The 25,151-nt window shown below is 35.0% G+C and overlaps 1 protein-coding gene across 4 annotated transcripts in view; it reads left to right on the top strand.

The window, feature by feature from the left end:
* Positions 1-25,151, top strand: part of Znf638 (zinc finger protein 638) — a 131,512-nt gene that overhangs the window by 61,951 nt on the left and 44,410 nt on the right. For all 4 annotated transcript variants that reach the window (XM_010609630.3, XM_010609632.3, XM_010609631.3 and 1 more), the window contains exons 2-6: positions 4,823-6,335; positions 10,961-11,022; positions 20,791-20,829; positions 21,479-21,777; positions 22,801-23,075. In XM_010609630.3, coding sequence (XP_010607932.1) covers positions 5,025-6,335; positions 10,961-11,022; positions 20,791-20,829; positions 21,479-21,777; positions 22,801-23,075 — 1,986 coding nt within the window. In that variant the 5' untranslated portion in view covers positions 4,823-5,024. The remainder of the gene's footprint in view (positions 1-4,822; positions 6,336-10,960; positions 11,023-20,790; positions 20,830-21,478; positions 21,778-22,800; positions 23,076-25,151) is intronic.

Consider the following 25,151-nt stretch of genomic DNA (forward strand, 5'->3'; position numbering starts at 1 on the left):
CGCTGTGTGTGTGTGTGTGTGTGTGTGTGTGTGTGTGTGTGTGTGTGTGTGTGTATGATTTTGTGCAGTAGTACAGTAATGTTTAGTATAAACTCCACCTGCAGTCTACATACATATACACAAATTTTAAAAAGGTTACCAGAATATTAGTTTACGCTGGGTGGATTTTTATATTTATGTAAGTATCTCTGAAATGAAGTCTTACTATATGGTGTGGTCAAAAATATGGTGAAGATTTACATAAAAATTTATTTCAGTAAAAGACATAGTACCATTAATCCCCCTCAGCACATTCCCTTCATTTTGAACAAACTTATCCCATCATTCTTGTACTTTTCTGAAGCAATTCTGTAAGTCCCTGGTGAGTATCTGGGTGTGGCTGCCTTGATGATCTGAATCTACTCAAACATTTATGGTAATTTCTGTCAAAAATGTTACGGCATGTTCTTACCTACTTTATTCACTGGGTCTAGCACTCTGCCACTTCTGGGTCTTCCTCAAAGTCAAAATGATCATGAAAGGTAAATGGAATCAGTTTAGGATGTTGAGGTGTCCGTGACAGCATAACTAAGAACATGAATGAAGACTCGCAGAGCTGCTTCAGAAAGTGGCAAGTACCTGGGATAAGTGAGTTTAAGCAAGTAGGAATACATATTTTGAGGAGGGGTAATGAAGTGTCTTTTACTATAATTTAAAAAAATTAAACATTCACTATTTCTTGATAATACCTCATGTTGCCATGCTGGCCTCTAACTTCTGAGCTCAAGAAATCCTCCTGCTTCGACCTTCCAAGTGGCTACAAGTATAGCTGTGAACTACCAAACTTACCCTGCTATGAGTGATGATTTTATTAGTAAAGATTTTATTTGGTACTTTTTATTTTCTCTAACAAGCATATATTAATATAACAATAAAATTTTTAAAAGCTAACTAGTTGTTTTCAAGGGAGTTGATAATTAAGAGTTCAGAGCCACACATGGTGGCATATACCTGTAATCCTAGCAACTTGGGAAGCTGAGACAGGAGCGATCAGTTTGAGACCAGCCTAGCAACTTAGTGAGGCCCTGTCTTCCAAAGGGCTGGGGATAGTAGCTCAGTGGTACAGTGCTTGCCTAACTTGTGTGATGCCCTTGTGTTCAATTCCCAGTACCACAAACCAAATTAAAAACAAAACAAAAATAAACCCTCAGATCTCAACTCAGGTTTTTTAAGTTAGTTTAATTATTTTATAAGTTAGCTATCCATAAAATTCTCTGGATGGACAAACCTATTTATGACCAAATCTCTGGGATTAAGTAAAAAATGCTTTATATTACCTGCTTTAATTTGGTTGTTTCTGTGTGTTCATGACAAATTGCCTTGTGTTTTGGATTTTTGTTTTTTGTCAAGTTTTCAGGCTTTATCGATACCATTCTCAAAAGGCAGAGGATTGATTTTTTGTTGTTCTGCCATAGCTTGATTCTTGATCAGATTTCTGCACAATACAGTGTGTAAAAGCTTGCTCTCACATACTGTGAATATATTAATATCAGTAAGGCAATGGTTGAACATTAGGAAATACATAAATACATAGGCATTTATCTTTAAGAGCTTAAAATGTAGTTATTTCCATCTGATTTTTGTTGACAGTCACCTGTAGTAGTTAGATGACTACAATTGAAATCTGTTTTGTGTGTTTTGTTTTGTTTTGGTTTGGTTTTTGGTTTTTTGAGACAGGATCTCACTGTGTAGTCCACGCTGACCTTTAACACATTACATAGCCCAGGCTGGCCTCGAACTTGCAGCTATCTTTCTTCCCCAGCCTCCCAAGTGCTGAGATTACAGGTATGTGCCACCATGCCTGGCTCCATTTCTATTTTCTTTGAGGGGAGAAACAATTATATGGAAGAGCTTTGTTCCTGAAGTTAAAAAGAGACTTCACTCAATGTAGAGAATGGTGCAGAAAGGTGTGAATGATAGAATAACTGTTTAAGTAATTATATTTTATAAAAAATTGTATTTTGAGGCAGGGTCTTTTGTTAAGTTGCTGATGCCTGAGTTGGGCTCAAATTTCTGATCCTCATGTCTCAGTCTCCCAGTATGCTGGGATTATAGGATTGTGTAAGGACAAAATTATTCTCAAAAGTAATTTTATTATGTAGAAGTAGACACAGTTTCATATGATTTATGGATAAAAAGACCAGGAGTTCCTTATCAATGAAAAGTTTTTAATAGGGAATTTGGGTATCAGGGCTCAGTAAGCTCATATCTCCTGCTTCTCTGTAAATTAAAAGTCTTTGTAATTTTTGTTTCATACTAAAATGAAACATTAACAAAGACTTTGGGTGTGATTTCAAACAGTTTTTAACAAATATTTGAAGGTCTTCTGATTACCTTCAATGGGACAATACTCTTTAGGATACTCATTATTATTATCTGTATATTATATTTGGTATATCACCAGGAAGGGAATTCAGAGGGTGACTAGTTCTGTTACATATTAATTTTTGTTTATTTGCAGTACTGGGGATTGAACCTAGTGCCTTTGTACTGAACTACTTCCTAACCCTTTTAAAAAATTTTATATTTTAATGTCCGGGGATGTAGCTCCAGTGGCACTGTGCCTGAGTGGCAAATGCAAGGTCCTGAGTTTGATTCCTGGTAACACCCCCCCCCCAATTATATTCTGAGGCAGGGTCTTTTGTTAAGTTGCTGATGCCTGATCTGGGCTCAAACTTCTGATCCCTTGGGTCTCACTTTCCCAGAGTTCTGGGGATTATAGGTGTGTGCCATGCCTAGCTAGTAATAGAGTTTACCTATTTAGGAGGTAAGTCTTAGGCAGGGAATATAGCTCAGTGGCAGAGTGCTTGATTAGAATGTGAGAGGCACTGGATTTATTAATTCTTAATTCTTAACAATGAACATAATAGCTTCAGTTGACACACAGTTGAAAAAAAGCATGCATATGAAAACAAATATTAGATAGTGAAAGATAGGGGTCCAAAAATGGTGTGAAAATTAAGGAAAGTTTCTGGAGGGCTTACATGGCTTGGTGGTCAAGGAAGGTTTAATGGAGGCTGACCTTGAAGGATTAGTGAAATTAAAGTCAGCATCATGGGCAAGGTTGGTCTGTTTTGACCTGGAGTTAGCAGGGATAGAAGCAAAGGCCTAGACAGATACTTGTCTGATAAATTAGAAAAATAAAAGTTGGCTACACTGGTTGGACCTTAAAAGTAAAGCTATATAAAGGGAATGAGATACTTTTGGGTTTTTGAACAGGAACAATGTGGTAAAAATGTCATGTTGAAAAGATTAAATGTGTTGACAGCATGGAAAATGATCAGGAGGGAGAATGTTAACTAGGTAAAGCCCACTGCCAGCTAAATTAGCATTTCACTAACATTAAGTATAAAGAAAAAAGTACATAGTAGAGGTGAAATTGTATCTTGAACCAGAAAGTGATGATAACCAAATAAGATTAGTAATGTGAATTGGCATATAGAGAAGCCTCAGTACTGTACTTCACATTGTCCATTAAGTGTTGAAGTAGGAACTTGATGCATAGCGTAGGCATAATGTATGCTATTTTTTTTCTCATTGAGTTTATTGGTACATTTTAGGTATACAGTTACATTCATCATTGGGATCTTGTACCTTTACATGACAGGTCTTAGTTCTCATTTTTTTCCCTTTATCCCTTCCCTCCCTTCACCCCCTCCTCCCTTCCCTATACCTTTCCCACTTCCCCTACACCTTTAGCCCTTTTCCTCCTATTTCACATGTGCTTTTTAAGGAAGAGGGAAGGCAAGTTGTGTGGATGCTCACCTTGGTCTTGAATGATAACTAAGGTACTGTTGTATTTGAGAAGCTGGTTGGAGTGGGTAGCATAAAACTGATTTGCTGGTTGGCAACCAGTTTTGACTGATAGAATTCATGGGAATTACTCAGCCATCTTGCTGACATCTATTAGCAGCTAAGTGTATGAATTATGTGCCCAAATTACTTTGAATGCAAATTCTATCATGGACAGTGGTCTGTATGTAGCTTAATCTCCCTGTGCCTTAGTTTTATCCTCTGTAAAACTGTATATGTCTTGGGAGGTTGTGAGAACTGAATGGCTAACTCTCTGTAAAGTGCTTAAAACAGTGATGTATGAATAAACTCTATAAGTTAATCTTTATTATTATCCATATATTTGGTCGATCACCAGAGTGGATTTAAAGGAAGAGTGACTAGTTCTGTTACATATTATGTGTTTATAACCAGTTCTATGACTATAGTGAAGACAAACTATTAGCTGCAAATTTTTACTTTACAAGAAACATTCATTTAATAACAGGAATATAAGTGTAGTTTAATTGCTGTGTGGATTTAGATATGAAGGTTGATTCCAAGGAAGACTGTATTACAGAAATGGATCTCATAAAATTACAGGTCTTAACTTTCATTATTTGTACATATGTCTGATTACTTACATTTTAAGTAAGTAAGCTGAGTGTTTTAATGTCTTCACCACGACCCCCGTGTTAAAACATAAAAGCCTCAGTGTTTTTCAAGATTTAGAGTTGCAATTACCTGTCAGCACCTAGGACAGCTCTCAGCACACCACACTATACAAGAACTCTGGCTTGAGGTTTGTGTTTGTGTTCTGGATTCCTGGGGGTGGAGTGGGGAGAAAGTTTTAGGGGAAGTATAAAATCATGTAAGCCCTTACTCTAAAAATATGTGGAATACAGAGTGTGGTGTCATGGCTTTATTTCAAAATGTTTTACACTGGCTGTAGAACCCACTTCATGAAGTAGTTTGAATTAAAATGATCTAATATTTGTGTTTTAACTTTCAGCTTTGTGTTATTCTTGGAAAATTTCGCACCACTTGTGAATTCCTTGAACCTGGGCATTGCAAACCCACTTCTGTTGGGCCCATCTTCTTTGCACTTTGCTCAGATTAAGACTCAGTTGGCGCTTCAGCAGCTGAATGCCGTTGCCTCACATGGTTCCACACCACCTTATGCTTTATTAAATCAGGCATTTTTGAAAGTAGCCATGTCGCGACCCAGGTTTAATCCTCGAGGAAACTTCCCACTTCAAAGGCCACGAGCACCTAACCCTTCTGGGATGAGGCCTCCAGGACCATTTATGAGGCCTGGATCTATGGGTCTTCCAAGATTTTACCCAGCAGGGAGAGCCCGTGGAATTCCACACAGATTTGCTGGTCATGAATCTTATCAGAACATAGGACCACAGAGAATGAATGTTCAGGTAACTCAACACCGAACTGACCCAAGGTTGACCAAAGAAAAATTGGATTTTCATGAAGCAGAAAAGAAGGGGAAACCTCATGGTAGCCGATGGGATGATGAACCTCATATATCTGCAACAGTGGGAGTGAAGCAGAGTTCTCTAACACAGGTTACAGAGCAGAGTCCTAAAGTACAGAGCCGCTATACAAAAGAGAGTGCCTCAAGTATCTTAGCAAGTTTTGGATTATCTAATGAAGACCTGGAAGAACTGAGTCGTTATCCTGATGAACAGCTAACTCCTGAGAATATGCCATTGATTTTGAGGGATATAAGAATGAGGAAAATGGGGCGCCGATTACCTAATTTACCTTCTCAGAGCAGAAGTAAAGAAACGCTTGGTAGTGAAGCCGTTTCAAGTAATGTGATTGATTATGGGCATGCAAGCAAATATGGCTACACAGAAGATCCACTCGAAGTGCGTATTTATGATCCTGAAATCCCAACTGATGAAGCCAAGAATGAATTTCGGTCACAGCAGAACATTTCTGCCTCTGTTTCCACTCCAAATGTGATATGTAATCCTGTGTTTCCTGTGGAAGATATGTTTTGCCAGATGGACTTCCCCAGTGAGTCCTCCAATAATCAGTCATTTTTCCCAGTTGAGAGTGGAACTAAGATGTCAGGCTTACACATTTCAGGACAATCAGTCCTTGAACCTGTAAAATCCATCAGTCAATCTATTAACCAAACAGTTAGCCAGACAATGAGTCAGTCTCTGATTCCTCCTCCTATGAACCAACCTCCTTTTGCATCTGAATTAATCTCAGCTGTAAGCCAGCAAGAGCGGATCTCACATAAACCTGTGATTAATTCATCTAATGTTCATGTTGGATCAAGAGGAAGTAAAAAAACTTACCAATCAGAGACTGATATTCCCATTCAGTCTCCCTTTGGGATTGTGAAAGCATCTTGGCTACCAAAGTTTTCACATGCTGATGCCCAGAAGATGAAGAGACTCCCAACTCCTTCTATGATGAATGATTATTATGCAGCGTCTCCAAGAATATTTCCACATTTGTGTTCTCTGTGTAACGTAGAATGTAGTCATTTGAAGGTGAGTGTTTTTAAAGATCACTGTATAATGATGCTCAGCGCCCAAGTTTTCTCATATGTATGCTGATGTTAACTAGACCTTAAGAATATGACAGATTAATTTTTATTGCAACCTCAGCAATTACTTGTAATCTTAAATAGCACTGGATTTAGTACATGATTGAGTGTTAGGCATTCTGTATTGCTGTGATTGGGCATACCACATAGTTTGTCCATTTATTTTGAACTTTTAATTGTCTCATTTGCAGCATAATGTTTATATAACAAACTGTACTTATAACAATATCATGAGTGATGTTTATCTAAATGGCATCTATTAACATACAAATACAAAAACTTGTGATAACCCATTTGTACTGTACACTTAAGAGCCAGTATATTATGTAGACTTGCACATATCTGTCTTGGGCTAAAAGATATTTAACACTTAGATCATTTAATCATGATTTAGATGCTTTATGATTTGTGTGTGGGCCAGTGACTATTTTTTTGGAAGGAGTTTTCTGAAATAACTGCATAACAAAATGAGTCAGAATGCATTATTTTGGGACCAGCTGTGGGTTCAGAAAATGATAGAAATTTGGAGGAAGAAAATTTTTTAAATAAGTTTTAGATACGTTCATTGTTAGCATAGTTTCAGAGGTGTTAAAGAATAATACAGTATTGGATATACTGTTTAATGGTAATCCATTGGGCGGTATAAGCAGTAATTTCCAAGTAAGTTTTGTTCACTTCTGTATTTGGAAATCACTCGTGTTTGGAAACCATTCATTCTTCTGTTTACTAATGTAATCTGTGGACTTAGATACTAAATGGCAAGGAGGGAAGTACTTTCCATGGGAAGAAACTTTGATTTAAAGCCATAGCCTTGAAGTGTTTGTACTTTGAAGAGGCTTACAAATGTATAGGTGTTAATTCTCTTGTTCTTTTTTCTTCTTTCATGAGCTCTCTTATTCTGCAAACCACTCACCAAGCTTCATTCAATATGAGTCTGATACTTAGGTCTATTGCTGCTGTTCCAAGGTTAACTCTAGTGGAACACAGCGTTCTGGGCTGGGATTATAGCTCAGTGATTGAGTGTGTTCTTAGTATATCCAAGTTCTGAGGTTAGTTAACAGTACCCATTGGAGGGAAAAAAAGGCAACGTGCATACTATTTTAGCCAGATTTATTAAATTCTAATAAAATAAAATAACAATTTCCTTGTAACTTCAAAAGGGATAGATTGTTTTTGGCATTACCAGGGACATCACACTGACACTGAGCTACATCCCTGTCCCTTTTTAACTAAGTCATTAAGTTGTCTAGCCTGGGCTCACATTTGCAGCTCTGCCTTAGCTTCCAAAAGTGCTAGGATTACAGGCTTATACTACCACATCCATATTAGGATAACAAAAACTTTACCTTAAAAAAAAATCTTAGAATTCTAATTCGCAGAATTTAGTTGTATTGTGTAAGTAGCCTTGGCCTATGAACTGAATTGAGTGTTAGGCTTTCTGTATTTATTTTTGTATACGGGCTATATAATTTTTCCATTTATTTTGAGCTTTTAATGATAAATTGAAAAATATTTTTTCAAGATGAATTGAAAAATATTTTTAAAGAATTTAAAATCTTAATTTTCATTTTGTAGAGTAGAAAAGATATATACTTATTTGTTATGTATTTACTGACACCAATTTTGTACATGATTCTATATTAGGTGTGGGATAGAAATAAAAAGCTTTATAAAATTAGATGTTCTTAGGCAGTTTATATGATCTCATCAAAAAGAAAAATTACACACCCAAAGAAATTTTTAAGAGAAACAATAAGTGATTGAGTGATTTAACTTTTTTGGATATGCTGCAAGAGAAAGATATTTACGTATCTGTTACAATTTGAGGCTAGAATCATTATCAGTTTATCAGTTATGTAACTAGCGATGTGATTAAAAAGATGTGTAAATATGCTTAGATAAGCCTAGTAGTGTGACAGTTTCTAAATGCACTGTCTGTCTGGACTAGAATGGTCTGGGAAGGAAGACTTGATCTTGAATGATGAATAGGATGTACAATACCTATCTGAAGAGAAGTAAGGATTACATGCCAGATGAAGCTACAACATGTGGAGAGACAAAGGTCCTAAGAGAAAACTACATTGCATTGTGGTAGGTGAGGGTTAGGGTTGGCAGTTGGGATAGAGTGAGTGGTGAGGATAATAGAAATAAGTGTAAAGAGCCTTAGAAAGCTAGCGTAAGGAGTCTAGATGTGAGATGTCAGGCATTAATTAGTAAGCTAATTAAACTTTATTGATATGTGAAATGACATGTTGAAAGTGTTTTTGGAGAGGTCTAACTAAATTGTGCAGGTAACTAGGAATGAGGAGAGATAGGGTAAAGGCTTCCCTGGTTATTCAAATGTAAAGATTGTAGAAGCCTAAGCTAATAAGAGAAAAGTAAAAATTTGAGAGGCATGAAACTCATTTAGTGATCATTGGAGTGTAGAGTTGCCATTTAAAAGATGCACAAACCTTTTCATATAGCACAAGATTGAAGATTATTTAATGAAAATTCTGCTAAATGGCCAAATGTTGACATGTGAATATGGATTAAGAGGATACAAACTACCTCTTTCTGTGATGTACTTTCCTGCTTCAAAAGTTTACAAATATATGACATTATAAGTATGTAGCTAGTAAATGTGAATTACTAATTATGAGTTTTTTCTTCCAAATAAATCTGATATAAATCAAGTAAATCTCACCTTTGAGGTTTTTAAATCATAGTTTGAGAATGAAACAATAGAATGTAAAATAAAATGTGAAATGTGTTTCCTTTCTAAATTGGAGTACAGATTTTAGAGGGACTTTCCTGGGTTTAGAAGCTTTTTCTGACTTAGAAGTAATTTGATTCAAGAAAATAGTGACCAGCATAAGAATATTTTGAGGTAGATGGGAGAGCAAGTGTTGATAAAAGTAGCTGTTTTCAATTTCATTCTGAGCATGCCCAAGTCTGCAGTACTTGCAGTATCGTCTGTTTAGTAGGTAGTTACCACTTTTTCCTTGCAGATGCATTGTTGCTTTTAAATCATTATCTAATGTGGGTACAGCTACTAGAGAGTCTAGAAGTTGGGATGTCATAGATATATTTGCTGAGCTTAAAGCAAGTTGTATCAACCAGTAAAGCACACCTGTTAACGGTAATGTGTAAATGTGTATATGTTGGATTGGAGAGATTACACCTTACATAGAGCATCTATCACCTTCAGCTCATAGATGCAGTAAGAAGGCATGTCCAGTATTACTGTATATTCATATTTTTCTCAAAAAAAAGTTGGAGGTTGGATTTGGGGGTAAAATCTTAGGATTTATAAGTTTTGGCAACTTTCTCGAAACACTTTATGGTTCAAATAAATCATACCCAACTCACTGCTTACCAGTGTGTCTGTCTGGTGTAAACAATGTCTAATATCAAAGACATGGGTTTAGCACTACTAGGACTCCTAACTTATAATCTTTTATTTGTATCACCGAGGAAGATAATGCAAACATTTCTTTTTGCAGGTCACAATGAAGTCATGGCACATGATAAAACACAGTGTAATTAGTTTGTTATAACTTGTTGCTGAGTTCTACAAGTAGCAATGTATGTTCAGATAGTCCTTGGAAAGGCAGACTCTGAAATTAGTGTCAACTGTAGTTTTAACTGTGGAAATTTATAGTTTGTCTTTAGTAGTTACCTAAGTTAAATGTTTTTGAAGTGGAAACAAAACTTTTCTCAAGGGAAATTTTTAAATAAAGAATTGTTAAGTAATTGTTTTGCCTTTCCAAATACTGGAGGAACAATAAAACTTGTTGAATAACATACATGTTGCTTTTAATTAATTATTTCACTGTGGAGACTATGTTTAAAAACTGTATTGGCCTTTTCTTTTTAACTCAGATGTATCTTTTAGGAGCTATTTATGGTTACAAATTGTAATTTTAGGTGAGATGTATTTGTAAATGAAGTATTGTATAAGCATTTTGTTAATTGTAAAACTCACTATTAAGGGATACTATGTTTTTGAAGTGGTGTTTTCTTTGAATCTTGAAATAAATTAGATTTGATCAGTAGTTTTTCATATTTTTAATATTTCCATGTAGAGTGAGAACTTGGTTTTGAATGGTACTGGTCTGTGAGGTAGTATTTTTGGTTGTAGATCTTCTTAGCTTGAAATTTAGAGGTTAAAAGTAATAAGATACTGTATTTTGAAGATACCATTTCATAGATTACTTTATAGAATATTGGTATGCTCTGGAAAGTTATTATATTTGACGTGCTATTTTTGATCTGTGCTTTTATTTTCTCCAAGCTTGAATATATACATATATATATTTTTAAAATATGTATATATAAAAATTGAGTGTTCATGGGTATAATTTTTTAAAAACATGTTTTTATGCTAAAATATTTTTAAGTGAAATCAGTGAAGTATAATGTTAAGTGCAATTGTTTGGAGGCCTTTAATTTTTGTAAAAACTTTAGCGAGTAGCCAAATGGTATTGATAATTAAATTTTAAAAATACTTTGTCATTTTAAAAAGCCTAATTGAGTAGTCAGCATGGAGGGTATTCTAATTTCAACACTTTTCTCCTTTCATAACAGGATTGGATTCAACATCAAAACACATCTACTCACATTGAGAGCTGTCGACAGCTACGTCAACAGTAAGAACATTTTTTTCTTTTCTATAAGTGGCAAGTTTACAAAACAGTTAATGTGCTGGGGATTTAGCTCAGCGGTTCGGTGGCCTGCCTTGCAAGCCCAAGGACCTGAGTTCAATCCCCGGTACAAAAAAAAACAAAACAAACCCAAAACAGTTAATGTTCAGGCACAGCAGTTACATACCTTAAGTACGATGGTTTGTATAAAAAATATTTTAAAAGCCATTACCTAATTAAATATTAATTTTATAGAAGTATACTTAATATTTTTCTAAAACAAGAATACAATATGATGATTTCTTCTTTATTCTAACCTAATTTCCATTAGGTAGTTGTTTTTTTGTTTTTTTAAGGATTGGTGTATTTATTGGCTTACTTTTCCCAGAATTTCCTTCTGTCCTCTCCCCATTTTCTCAAAGATCAAATAACTCAAAACTAACTTAATTGATACACCAGTACTTAATTTCCAATCTAAAATTGTCCTATGGCTTTATTTTGTTTTCAGAATAAATCTTAAGGTAAACGTTAGTTCAATTTTTCTACTTTTTCCTTCAAGACAGGTACTTAGGAAACTTTACTAGTTGTAGAAGTAGAAAGTATGATTCTAACAGCATTTTCTTATATTCCTTTAACAAAATAAAATTATGTTTCATCGTCACTAAACATTTATTTGCTGGTCACCAGACTGATAGTATCATGGTTGATTACCAGGAATCAAACTCAAGGCCTTATGCTTGCCAGACAGGTGACAGGTGCAGTGTCCCTGAATAGCATGTTCTTTTGAGATTATTAAAGACTCTTACAATCATAAGTGATGAAATTTAACTCAAATTTTTTAAAGGAAGGGAATTTATTAGCTCATTTAACTAGGAATCTTTAGGGATGGTTCTAGTTTCAAGAACAATTGAACTGGTGCTCATACAAAAATCATTGTCTGAAATATTTCCACTTCTTGGCTATTCTCTTTTGTATTGGCTTCATAAGAGCTCAGGTACACTGCAAAATGGCCTTTTTAGTTCTGGACTTATGTGGCTTATAGATCTGATTTTTCTAGGAACTCTCTACCTCAACCCCTTTTGCCCCCTAACTTCTGTGTTAGTCCTTGGTTCAACTCTTTTAGTCCACATGGAGTTAGATGCCCATTGCTAAACCAGTTATAATGGCTGTGGGAACAGGGTACTCCACTTCAGTTGTTGTCATGTTCATTACTGCTAGAATTGCAAGTGGGGCAAGCCCTAACTAAATCATGGAGACAAAGAATAGAAATTGAGTTTGGTTCTGTATATAGAGTGCTGTGCAAATGGTCTGGGATTTAGCTCAGTGGTACTGTACCTGCCTTGGAAACACAGGTCCTGAGTTCAATACCTGGTACTGAAAAAAAAACCCAAAAAACTAAAAATAAAGAATCCTGTGCAAACATGGGAGATAATTATTGCTTGATTCCATGTACCTTACTACCACTGTAAGTGGAAAGTCTCTCCTAGGCCTCATTTTCCTACAGGTACACAGTAGAATGTCTAATTTTTCATGAAAACAAGGGTTTTAAGTAGGAGTTATTTGCTATGTGATCATTCATGCTAGTAAGAGAATTCTAGCTGTATGAAATGCCATTAATGTACTAGAATGAACAGCATGTATTGAATATGCCTTTTAAAGCCTTTTGTAAGATAAGTGTTTTTTCTTCTTTTTTTCCCCCAGCACAATGCATGTACTTTTCATGCTTGCCACTTTAATGCTCTTTGTGGCTTTTTAAAAAAAATCTTATTCTGGTTGTTGAGTAATTTTGTCATGACTTTCTTTTCCTGCAAAAATAAAACTGGAAAATTAGATTTGATTAGGTGTTTAGAATTGTTGTTGTTTTTTTTAAGTTGTATTGTGTTCCATTGTGTGAATATACCCTAATTCTATTTATTTGTGTATTGCTGTAGATTTCGATTTTTATTTCTTTTCCTAAGACTTGGGCTTTTTCCTTCCTTTTGTCTTTATTGACTCCTTCTGGATTATGGCACGAGTGTTAGGTGGTTAATATAAGAAAAGATACAGTGCATCAGAATTTTAGTGTTAAAGTTATACTGTGCCTTTTATGTGCTAGACATTATTCCAGGTGTTTTACATAATGGATGCAATCTTCAAAGCCACCTGAAATATATAAATAAAATTATTCCAGATTTTTACCATTGAGGAAACTAAGACACAGAGAGGAAATTTATTTACTATCATATAACAAAGAACAAAACTACTCTAACTCATGGACTTTGGCACTGTTTTCAACCTGTTAACTCTGTTCTTAGCTGGGTATGGTGGCATACCCTATAACTCCAGCACTCCAGAGACTGAGTATTGCCATGAATTAGGAGGCTAACTTGGGGTTCATAGTGAGTTCAGGACCAGCCTGAACTACCTTGCACGAGACTGTCTCAGAAAAAAAAAGAACAAAAATATACAAAACATGTTAATAACTGAAAAATTTCTAAGCCACAAAAAGCTAAAGGAATAGTATTTATTTTTCATCTGTATTCACAAATTAACATTTGTTGCATTTGTTATATCTTTATACTTTTTTCTGAATTATTTGAAGATAAATTATAGACATTATGACATCTTACTCCTGAATTCAACATCTGTCTCCTAAAAGTAGAGCTCTTGACATAACCACACAGTAGAACATATTTGAGACTTAACAATTATATACAAGCCAAATTAAAATTTTTCCAGGTTTTCCAAAATGCCTTTTATAACTATTCCTGTCTGCCTCATCCACACCTCCAATTCAGGATACTGTCAGAATTTATGCATTGTAGTTTCTTTTAATCTAGAAGAATCCACAATCTATGATTGCCTGCCTGCCTGCCTCCCTGCTTCCCTTCCTTTTTCCCTCCTTCCAAGTTCAGGAATTTTGTCTTGCAGAATATCTCACATTCTATATTTTGCTGTTTCCAAATCATTAAATTTACATTGGACATTTTTGTCACAAATCTCTCTCTTCTTTTGGCACAGTTCGTGTTGGCCTTGAACTTACTATATACTCCCAGACTAGTCTTATCTTGGTTCTTATTTTTTCCCCATTCCCCTGCCCTCCCTTCACCCCTCTACCCTTCCCTATTTATAGAGACTTTGTTTCCGTTTTTTTCTTTTCTCTTAATTTTAGCTTTCCCCTACCCCTCCCACTTCCCTTACACCTTTAGACATTTTTTCCTATTACACAATATCAGTTATACGTTTTGATTCTTATTTACACTTTTAATTTATCACACCAGAGGAACTAGTCAGTACTACATGTGTGTCCTATTCAGTTAAAGTAGTCCTCAATTTGCATCCACTTACCTATAAATGTCTCTAGTTTCTTGTTCTTTATAGTAGTACTCTGTTTCATAAAAAAAGCACATCTTTAGCTAGTTTCCAATTGATGGGCAATTAGGCTGTTTCCAGGTTTTATTACAAACTGCTGCTGTAACTTGGGTGAACATTTATCACTGTGTATGATTCTTCTAATTCTTTTGGGAAGTTACCAAGCCAGGGAATAGCTGGGTCAAATGGGACTTCCAATCCTAGTCGTTTAAGGTGTCTCCATATTGATTTCCACAGTGGTTGCAGCAGTCTGCACTCCCACCAATAGTGAAGAAGGATTCCTTTCTCTCCCCACAACCCCACCAACATTTGTTATTGGTTGATTTTTTGGTAGCAGCCATTCTTTCTGGGGTGAGGTGGAATCTCAGTGATGTTTTCATATGCATCTCTCAAATGACCAGTGATGTTGAATGTTTTTTTATATATTTATTTGCTGCTTTTACTTCTTTGAGAAATGTCTGATCTTACAGATGTCCATTTTTAAATTGGGTTTATAAATTTGAGGGTCTGATTTTTTTTTTTTTTTTTTTTGTAGACCTTTGTATGACCAACAGCTGGTAAAATTTTTCCCCACATTTTAGTTTGTCTCTAAGCTCTGGTGGTTTCTCTTGGAGAAACTTTTTAAAAAGATGAGATCCCAGTTGTTGATTCTTTATGCTAGTTCCTGTGCTACTGAGGATTTGTTCATGAAGTCTTTCTATGCCAGTGTCTTCGAGAGTTCTACCTAACCTGTCTTCCAGCAAGTTTAGTGTTTCTGTTTTAATATTTAGATCTTTAATTCACTTCGATTTTAGGTTAGTGCATGATGAAGGATAGAAGTCTAGTTTTAATCTTTGGCAAGTTGAAATCCAGTATTTCGAGCACCATTTATTAAAGACTCTTTCTTCCAGTGGGGATGGTTGGCTCTTTTGTCAAAGATTAGGTAGCTGAGTATGTCTGGAGTTGTATCTGCATCTTCTGATCTATTCCACTGATCGAGGGTCTGTTTCTTTGTTTTTATCACAGTGGCTTTGTAGTACAGTTTCAAGTTGGAGATTGTGATACCCCCTGCCTGTTTCTGTTGCCTAGAATGGCTTTTGCTATTCTAGGTCTCTTTTGGTTCTAAATGAATTTTTGGATTGTTTTCTCTAGTTCAGTGGAATATACTATTGGGATTTCTATCAGGATTGCATTGAATCTGTATAGCAGTTTTGGAAGTATGGCCATTTTCACTATATTGGTTCTTCCTGCTCAGGAACAAGGGATGTCTTTCAATTTTCTTATATCCTCTTTGATCTCTTTTTTCAGAGTGTTGCAGTTATCCATGTAGTGGTCTTTTGCTTCTTTTGTTAGATTGATTCCTAGATATTTCATTTTTTTGAATGTAGTTGTGAAAGGGATTATTTTTCTAATTTCTCTCTTAGTGATTCTGTTATTTGTGTACAAGAAGGCTATTGATTTTTGAGTGTGTACCTTGTATCCAGCTACTATACTGAATTTGTCAATTAAGTCTAGAAGTCTTTTGGCAGAGATTTTTGGTTCTTCTATGTAGAGTATCATAATGACAGTTTAACTTCTTCGTTTACTATCTTTATTGCTTTTGTTTCTTTCTCTTGTCTAATTGCTGTGGCTAATGTTTCCAGAACTATATTGAACAAGAGAGGTGACAGTGGACATCCTTGTCTTGTTCCTCATTTTAGTGTGAAGGTTTTCGGGTTTTTTTTTGAGACAGGGTCTCACTGTGTAGTTGAGACTGACCTGGAACTCACTATGTAGCTCAGGCTGGTCTTGAACTCACAGCAATCTTCCTGCCTCAGCCTCACAAGTGCTGGGATTACAGGTGTACACCACCACGCCCTGCACGGTTTTCAGTTTTTGACCATTTAGTATGATATTGGCTGTTGATTATTCATAGATAGCCTTTATCAAGTTGAGATAAAGACCATCTGTTCCAATTTTCTGCAGGGTTTTTATAATGAATGGGTGTTGAATTTCGTTGAATGCTTTTTCTGCATCTATTGAGATGATCATATGGTTTTTAGTTTTTGACTCTCTTAATATAATGTTACATTTTTTGATTTACATTTGTTGAACTATACTTGCATCCCAGGGATGAATCCAACTTGGTTAGGGTGTATGATATTCTTGATGACCCTCTATATTCTGTTTGCCAGTATCTTACTGAGAATTTTTGCATCTATGTTCGTTCATTAGTGAGATTTGCCTGTAGTTCTCTTTCTTGGTTGGGTCTTTCCCTGGTTTTGGAGTCAAAGTAACATTTGCTTCTAAGAGTGAATTTGGAAGTATTGCTTCTTTTTCAGTTGCAATGAAAAGTTTCAGAAGTAGTGGCTGTGGTTCTCTAAATGTTTTGTATAATTCAGCAGTAAAGCCATCAGGACCTGGGCTTTTCTTTCTTGGTAAATTTTTAATTATGTTTTCAATTTCACTGATTATAATCTTCGTTCCACTTTGGTAACTCATATTTATCTAGAAATCTGTCCATTTTTTCTGTATTTTCCATTTTATTAGAGTACAGATTCTCAAAGTAGGTATTGATAATCTTCTGGATTTCATCCAGATCTGTTGTGACTTTACCTTTTTCATTCCTAATTGCATGGATATGAGCCGTTCCTTTTTTTGATAAGGTTGGCTAAGGTTTTATCTATTTTATTTATTCTTTTAAACAACCAACTCTTTGATTTGTCCATTTGTTCAAAAGCTTGGTTCAGTTCTAGTAGTTCATTGTTGATTTTTTTTTTTTTTATGTGTAGATGATCTGTCTATTTGTGACATTGGGGTATTGAGGTCCCTCACTACACTTGTATTAGGGCTTAGTTGGTTTTTCACATCCCTTAATATTTGTTTTGTATAGTTGGGGGCATTAATATTTGATGCATATATATTTATGATTGGCATCTCTTCCTCTTGGATTGTTCCCTTTATAAGGATGTAGTGACCCTCTTTGTCTCTCCTTAATTAGTTTTGGTTTGAAATTTACTTTGTGTGCAAATAAGATAGCTACCCTGCTTTTTTCTGGGTTCCTGTTACATGGAGAACTGTTTCTAGTGCTTTTACTTTCAGTCTTTGAGTTTCTTTTTGAACTAGGTGCGTTTCTTGTATACAGCATATTGTTGGATTTTGCTTCTTGATCCATTCTGCTGGCCTTTTTCTTTTGATTGGTGAATTGAGGCCATTATCATTGACGGTTATAACTGATATGTATTGACTTATCATCATCATGTTATGTTCCTGTTGTTGGCTCTTTTTAATCCCCCCTTTCACTTCTTTTTTTTTGTTTGTTTTATTGGTTTTTTGTTTTTTTTGGTACTGGGGATTGAACTCTGGTCCTTGCACTTGCAAGGCAGGTCACCGAATCACTGAGCTAAATCCCTGGCCCGCCTTTCACTTCTTGCCTTGCCTGCTGGATTTGCTCTGTTGGGCCTCATAGAGTTGTGATCTTCATTTTCTTTTTCTAGGATGTTTAGAATTGTTTGGCATGCTGGTTTGATAGTCATAAAGTTTCTCAGGTGTTCTTTGTCATGGAAGTATCTTATTTCCCCATCAGTTTTGAAAGATAGTTTTTCAGGATCCATAGTGTAGGTTGGAGGTTGTTTTCTTTTAGGGCTTGAAATACTTCACTCCAGGCTGTCCTTGACTTGAGGGTTTGGGTTGAGAAGTCTGCTGTGATTCTAATGGGCATTCCTTTGCATGTGATTTGTTTATTTTCTCTAACCGCTTGTATTTTGTTCTGTTGAGTTTCTAGGATCTAGATTATTACATGTCTAGGTTTAGACTTTTGTGATCATGGCTAGTTGGAGTCCTATAAGCCTCCCTTGTATGTATGTCAAATTCTTTTGCTGTGTTTGGGAAATTTTCTGTCATTAATTCTGTGAACAATTTGTTTTTTATGTCCCTTGTACTTTCTCCTGCTTTTTCATGGACTCCTATCAGTCTTATATTATTCTTCTTTGTGTCATCTAGGAGCTGTTGGATTGATTTCTCATGTTCCCTTACTTTTTTTAAGAGATCCCTCTTTTCATGGTCACTGACCACCATCCTGTCTTCTATATCTGATATCCTGTTTTCAGATTGGCTTCCATCTGTTATGTATACTTTCATTTGAGTTTTTAATCTCTTGCATATCTGTTTGAATCTGTTTTATGGTTTCCATTTCTTTCCTATGTTGGGCATTCATGGTTTCTATCATGGTCCTGAACTCATCTATTTTTTTTTTTAATCCATTTTTGTTTTAGAGTCTCCAATCATGTCTTTCATTCTGCTTACCATCTCTATAGTTATCTGGGAAATTATTTCTGTTTTGAATTTTTCTAGAGCCTCATTCATCTGTTTTGTTACTTCCTGTACTATCAGTTCAGGATGTCCAGGTAGTTGATTATCAGACTTTTCCACTTCATTTCCTTCAGAATTTGCCTTTGATGAACAGGAAGCCCCTGTTTGTGCTTGTGCCTTGCTTGAATGTCTTCTCATTTCTATTTTTGGTACTGTCCTTGGTTAAATTCCTGGGTTACTACTTTGGTCTTCCTGGTAGCTTGTCTTCAGGTTTTGAGTCTGTAATGACTCTTTTTTTTTTTTTGGTTTTTTTGTGGTTTTTTGAGACAGGGTCTCACTATGTAGTTGAGTCCTAGAACTCACTATGTAGCCCAGGCTGGTCTCAAACTCACAGCAATCCTCCTGCCTCAGCCTCCCGAGTGCTGGGATTACAGGCGTGTGTCACCACGCCCGGTTTGTAATGACTCTTGCAATTTTATTTTCATTATACCATGAAGGACAACTGATTAAATCAATCACACACCTTAGCCCAAGTGATACAATCAGCAACACAATAGCATCAAGCACAGTTTAGAAAATGACAATTTGTGGTAGTTATTAATCTATCACCTTAACTGTGTGAATTAAATAAAAATCAAGGCTAGAGCTCAGAACATTTGCCTTTATGAACCCCTGGGCCTCTCTGTGGTATGAATCCAGGCACCAGCCTAGCTAGGAGGCCAGAGTTACATGGGGTAGGAAGTGGCCTTCATGCAGGTGCCTGTACAGCTGTGCCTCTCACTATGCCTCTGCTCAGGTCTTGGAGGGGTGAAGTCCAGGCTAGTCTTAAACTCATGGTGATCCTCTTGCCCCAGCCTCCCAGAATTTGGATTAGAGTCACTGTGCCCACAAATACGTCTTTTATTTTTAATTTTCCAAATTTTATTGGTACATTTAAGGTATTCATTATAATGACATTCATCATTAGAACACAAATACTTTTTTTTTCAGTGGGGGCGACAGAAGATTTTACTAAGTTGCCCAGGTTGGATCTGAACTTTTGATACTCCCCCCATGATGTTGCTTTTCCAGCTTTTCTTTGTTTTTACTCCTTATTTTTTGTTGTTTTTTTCTTTGCTTCATATTTGAACCCAGATAATACTAGTTACTAGGTCTTTTCTCTTAACCATTATATTATGTGACCAGCATTGTACTACTTCTAAAACATAATTTTGACTAATGCAATATTTTCGGTGGTCCCAACAGTAATTGAAGAATAGTATATGTGCTTTATCTTTTTGCCATGGCCTATGAAGACGAGCATGTATGTTAGTAGGCAACCTAGTGAAGATTAAAAACATTATTACCAACTCCTTAATAGTCCTGCAACTCTTGTGAGCCATAAACTGAAGAGTTCTGGTCTATATGCTAAGACTAGAAATTTTTCTTCCTGGAAGGTCCCAAATAATGAACATTTTCAAAAGTTTGTAAGTACATAAATCAGAATTATGCATGTATTGGAAATTGTCGACAGTGAGTGATGTATACGTTGGATATAACTTTTTTCTCTTCATAGTTTCTTTTGTCACCTTGTAGTTAGAATATTCTTTAGGCAACATATATACTCCCAAAGCAGAAAGAACAGGGCAGTATTTTCAGAATGGTGCCAGTCATCTTGCACCTATGTTTCATTGCTTAAAATCTATCAGTGGCTGTCTTCTAAGGAGATTGAGAAAGCTAAGTATTTATTTTTAGCTTTATAATAGTGACCGGTAAGATAAATGGGAGTTGAAAATTACTGTCAACTCATTAATGTAATTTGATGGAAATAGCAACAAGAAAAACCACTTTACTAACGATTTTAATTTTCTGCTAGGTGAAAGAATTTGCTGCTTTCATTTCTTTTCTGACTTTTATTTTACTACTAATGCTATTCCCTCCATCCCTCCTATCCTTTGTTTTGTTGTTGTTGTTGGAGATAGTATCCTCATGTGTTCCAGGCTGGCCTTGAACTCATAGTGTAATTTACCTGCAAGAAAATTTTCATATTTTACTGCATTACTAAAACACTATGTAAACCAGGGTTTTGAATAGTCCTGATACTTACAGGTAAAGATACTTGAGCCTTATAGCTTTATTTTAACTGTTTATTAATATTGTTTATCTTCAACATAGATATCCTGATTGGAATCCAGAGATCCTCCCATCAAGAAGGTAATATTTTTTAATAGTATTATTATTATTAAAAGTTGATTACCATGCTTACCTCTCAAGTGCAAGGTCCTAAGTTTGATCTCTAATACCAAAAAAAAAGTTGATTATTAGGCCAGGGATTTAGCTCAGTGGTGCTGCCACCTGCCTTGCAAGCACAAGGACCCAGTTCAGTCCCTGGCACACACACAAAAAACAGTTGATTATTTTCTTTTAAGTATAAACAGTTAAGTTTTTAAAAGTTACATTGAATTGTGTCCTGCTCTCACTGTTTTTACTTTTGAACACTGGGCAAATGCAGAAACTTCTATGAATGTTCCTATTCCAACTTACATGCAAAGCATCTCCTCAATTTTTTACTTAATACTTGTAAAATATAATTGGTTCAGGGAAAAGCCTGAGAATTGATGACAGTACTCTTTTGTAAACTAGAAAGGAGTTCAAGCAATTAAAGGTCTCACCATGTGTTCTGATTATTTCCTCCATACTTCTAAAGTTGAATTACATCATAACAAATAGGTTTTGTTGTTTAAGTAAATACTTGTTACTGAAATTGGTATTGGTTTTTAAGAAGGTACTTTTGTCTTTTAGTGTACTTTAAATTTACACTGAATTGTTGCATCCTGCTTGTTTCTTTTTTACTATTTTGTAGAAATGAGGGCAATAGAAAAGAAAATGAAACTCCAAGAAGACGTTCTCATTCTCCCAGTCCTAGGCATTCTAGGAGATCAAGCTCACGTCACAGGTTCCATCGATCACGAAGCCCAATACGTTACACATATAGACCAAGAAGTCGAAGTCCAAGGATTTGTCATCGTTTCATTTCTAGATTCAGATCCAGATCCAGATCCCGTTCACCATATCGAATTAGAAATCCATTTAGAGGTAGTCCAAGATGTTATCGATCGGTCAGCCCTGAGAGGACATCAAGGAGATCAGTGAGATCATCAGGTACACTGATGGCCATTAAACAATATTCTACATATTTAAATTCCTTCATTTCCTTTCGTTTGGATTTTAAGAACGAAATGTTCTATTTTATCAAATTTTAAAGTTGGTATATGAAATCTGAAACAAATATGAGAGAGTGTTTTGTCCATCAACATTGTTTAAAAACCAAGGTTATAAAAATGTAATTGACCTTAATAATTAGAAACTTTCATTAATATATTTAAAAATTTTAAAAAGTATTCATATTTTTCACTTGTCTCTTAAGACTGATTTAATGATTTACAGAAGTAGTTTGTATATATTTAAGCTATACAATGAAAGATTTTTGTTGGTGCTAATAAGTACTTTGAACAAACCTTATACTATATTGTAAATGATTGAATATAAATGGAAATATTTGTAAATACATATGAGGCAGCTGTTCTTTGTGTGGTCCAAGATCCCCAAGGGGCCCACCAGGATCTTTTGAGAGTTCTGTGAGATCTGGTTTTTTTTTTCCCAGTTGCATGTGTGTGAGGATTTTCTTTATACTTTTAACCAAAATAATGTATCCAGCATGTTGAATATAGAATGAGATAGAAATTTGGCATCTTCTTTTAAGCCCAGCATTAAGGTGTTTAGAAAAATGGAAGATACTAGTCATCTCCCTAAGTTTTATTCTGGAAATTAAAATCATTTTTTGTAAAAATGTTATTTAACGTAGGATTTTAATAAATGAGCTAATAGTTTTAAAATTCCATTTTAACTTTTAATATGTTAGATCTCAAATATAACACAAACTCCTTGGGATCCTCATTATAAGGGGGTTCTGCAACCAAAGAATTGACTGCTGATAGAAGATCATTTAATAAAGGATTTTATGTAAACGCCTTTTGACTGAACAGATAATAAGAATTTTTAGGTATATTTGCTTCCTATTGACTGAAAATGACTGTGATAAATATTAATTTTTATCATAATGTCATTAAATATTTCTTAAAAGTTCTTTTCAACTGAAGTTGTATTTATATCTTTTTTTACTAGATAGAAAAAAAGCATTAGAAGATGTAGTACAACGATCTGGACATGGGGCAGAATTTAATAAACAGAAGCATCTTGAAGCAGTTGATAAGGGACACTCACCAGCACAAAAGCCTAAAGTTGTCAGTGGAACAAAGCCATCAGTTAAATCTACAACCTCTACAAAGAGTGACACAAATTTAGGAGGACATTCTACACGTAAATCAAAGAATCTTGAAGATGACAGTTTACCAGAAAGTAAACAGGTGTCTGATAAAGCTGTTTCTCTCCAGCGTAAGGTCAGTAATTCTTTTATTAGTGCAGTTGTACATGAAATCTTTGTTGTTTTTGGTACTGGGGCTCAAACTTATGTCTTTGTGTTTGCAAGGCAAGGCGTTGGAACCACTTAATATGATGAATTAAAAACAATGTTGTCTGATTATTCCACATTTCTGATATTCCAAATTTGAACTTGGATTGTTAAATTATTTTGATGAGTTTTTTTTTATGGGTTTCTATTATGAATATAATAAAAATGTCATAATACAAAATCTTGAAAGTTTAGGTATGCCAGAGATATCACTGTGATATTTTAGTAAAGTTTTTAGCTAGCTTCTCAAGCAGCTCATTGTGATGAGCTTTGGGGAAGTTAATCCACAGCATTATGGAAGTAGTCCACAGCATTATGAGCTTTTATAATTAGTAGATTACAAAAATGGGTCTTTGGGCTGGGGATATAGCTCAGTGGTTCCACTGCCTGCCTCCCAAGTGCAAGGATCAGAGTTTGATCCCCAGTAGCAAAAAAAAAAAATGGGTCTCTACTGAGATTTGGTAATTGTCTGTTTTAATACTTTCTGAGCTACAATCCGATGTCATTCTGTAGTAATGTAGATGAATCTTTTTCTTTTTTCTTGATACTGATTTATTGGTTTATTTTTACTGTAATTTTGCTGAGTATAGTACTGAGATACTATTACTGTATATTTTATTAAATTTCTGTTAACTTACTGCAACTCTAAGCCTATCTATAGGGATACCTATATTTCCCTATTATGCCTCATTATTGTTCAGTGTATTGTAATATTGAAAAATCTTCAAGTATTTAGGTGTAAATTGCTTTCAAGCTCATCTAAATATATTGAAGACTTCCAGCTACTATTCCTTTCCTCAAAGAGGTTATATTTGAAAAGATAAATTATAATAGTGTAATTACAGAATTTTGAACACTGGGAAGAAATGTCGAATATAAGCAATATTTTGAAGAGGCAAAAAGTTTGAGTTAGTCTGATAACAAAGTATGAATTTGGGGGGGATTGTGTATATGTGGTTCTGAGGATTGAATTCAGTTGTGTTGTGTCACACTGAGCTGTGATGTCACCAGCCCTTATTTGACATAATGTCTTGCTACGTTTCCCCACTGGCTTTAAAATCGTGGTCCTCCTGCCCTAGTCTTTTTAGTAGCTGGGAGTACAAGCTAAAGTTCTTTTAATTTTGTTTCAAGACTTCTAGATGATAACAGTGAAACTTTTCCCCCCATTTTTTTCCAGTTTAATTTGTAACATAAGTAGTACATTTGTTGTTATAGTTTATTCAGATTATATTCATTATATGAATATTTTCAAATATACCCATACTTTTTAACTTTTTATACATTAATGATTGGTTTATGGACAAGATTAATTTTAAGTTGATATTACAGATACACAAATTCAAAATACAATTATGAAAGACCATTTTGCTTTTTAGCTGCCATTCTGCATGTGATCTATTTTCCATTTAATATTAAAGAAGTTTTGAAGAAATGTTTTATTTCAAAGATTTGCTAATATTATTGACATTTTTAAAAGTTGCTTGTTTGATTTTCCCTAGTAATTTGAGATACCTTTAAAGTTATCCTGTGTCTTTAAGTAAATGACTCTTACTACTTCCTTCCACACCAGGGCTATTGGTTAGGTTGATTTAAAATGAGTTAATAACCCTTACCTTCCAGACTGACTGTTGTTCCTCGCAAAGAGCTTCCTAAGTAATACTGAAACATAATTTTTATATATGTTTATGCAAAAAATTCATGAAGTATTTAGAAGGATATCCAAATGCAAAACATTAGCTTTTGCCTTTGCCTCACCTATAAGACTATCCCCCCCGCTTATGTGGTTATTTATTCAGTGATGGTGACATGACCCAAAGTAGACTGTAAGGATTACCATAAAAGCTTTTGCTAGCAGTATTGGTGGGTTTTTTTCTGCTGGGTTGCTAAGATTTTGTAGTATCAACTATAACTGTTAGAGACTACCTTTATAAGTGAAGAAAGCCTATGTATAAATCATTTCCCCTTCTCAGATAAAATACTGGACACCTTCAAAGAAGTTCATTTT

Source organism: Fukomys damarensis, unplaced genomic scaffold (assembly GCF_012274545.1).
Source record: "Fukomys damarensis isolate Sample0158 unplaced genomic scaffold, DMR_v1.0_HiC HiC_scaffold_2, whole genome shotgun sequence".
Classification (NCBI taxonomy): Eukaryota; Metazoa; Chordata; class Mammalia; order Rodentia; family Bathyergidae; genus Fukomys; species Fukomys damarensis.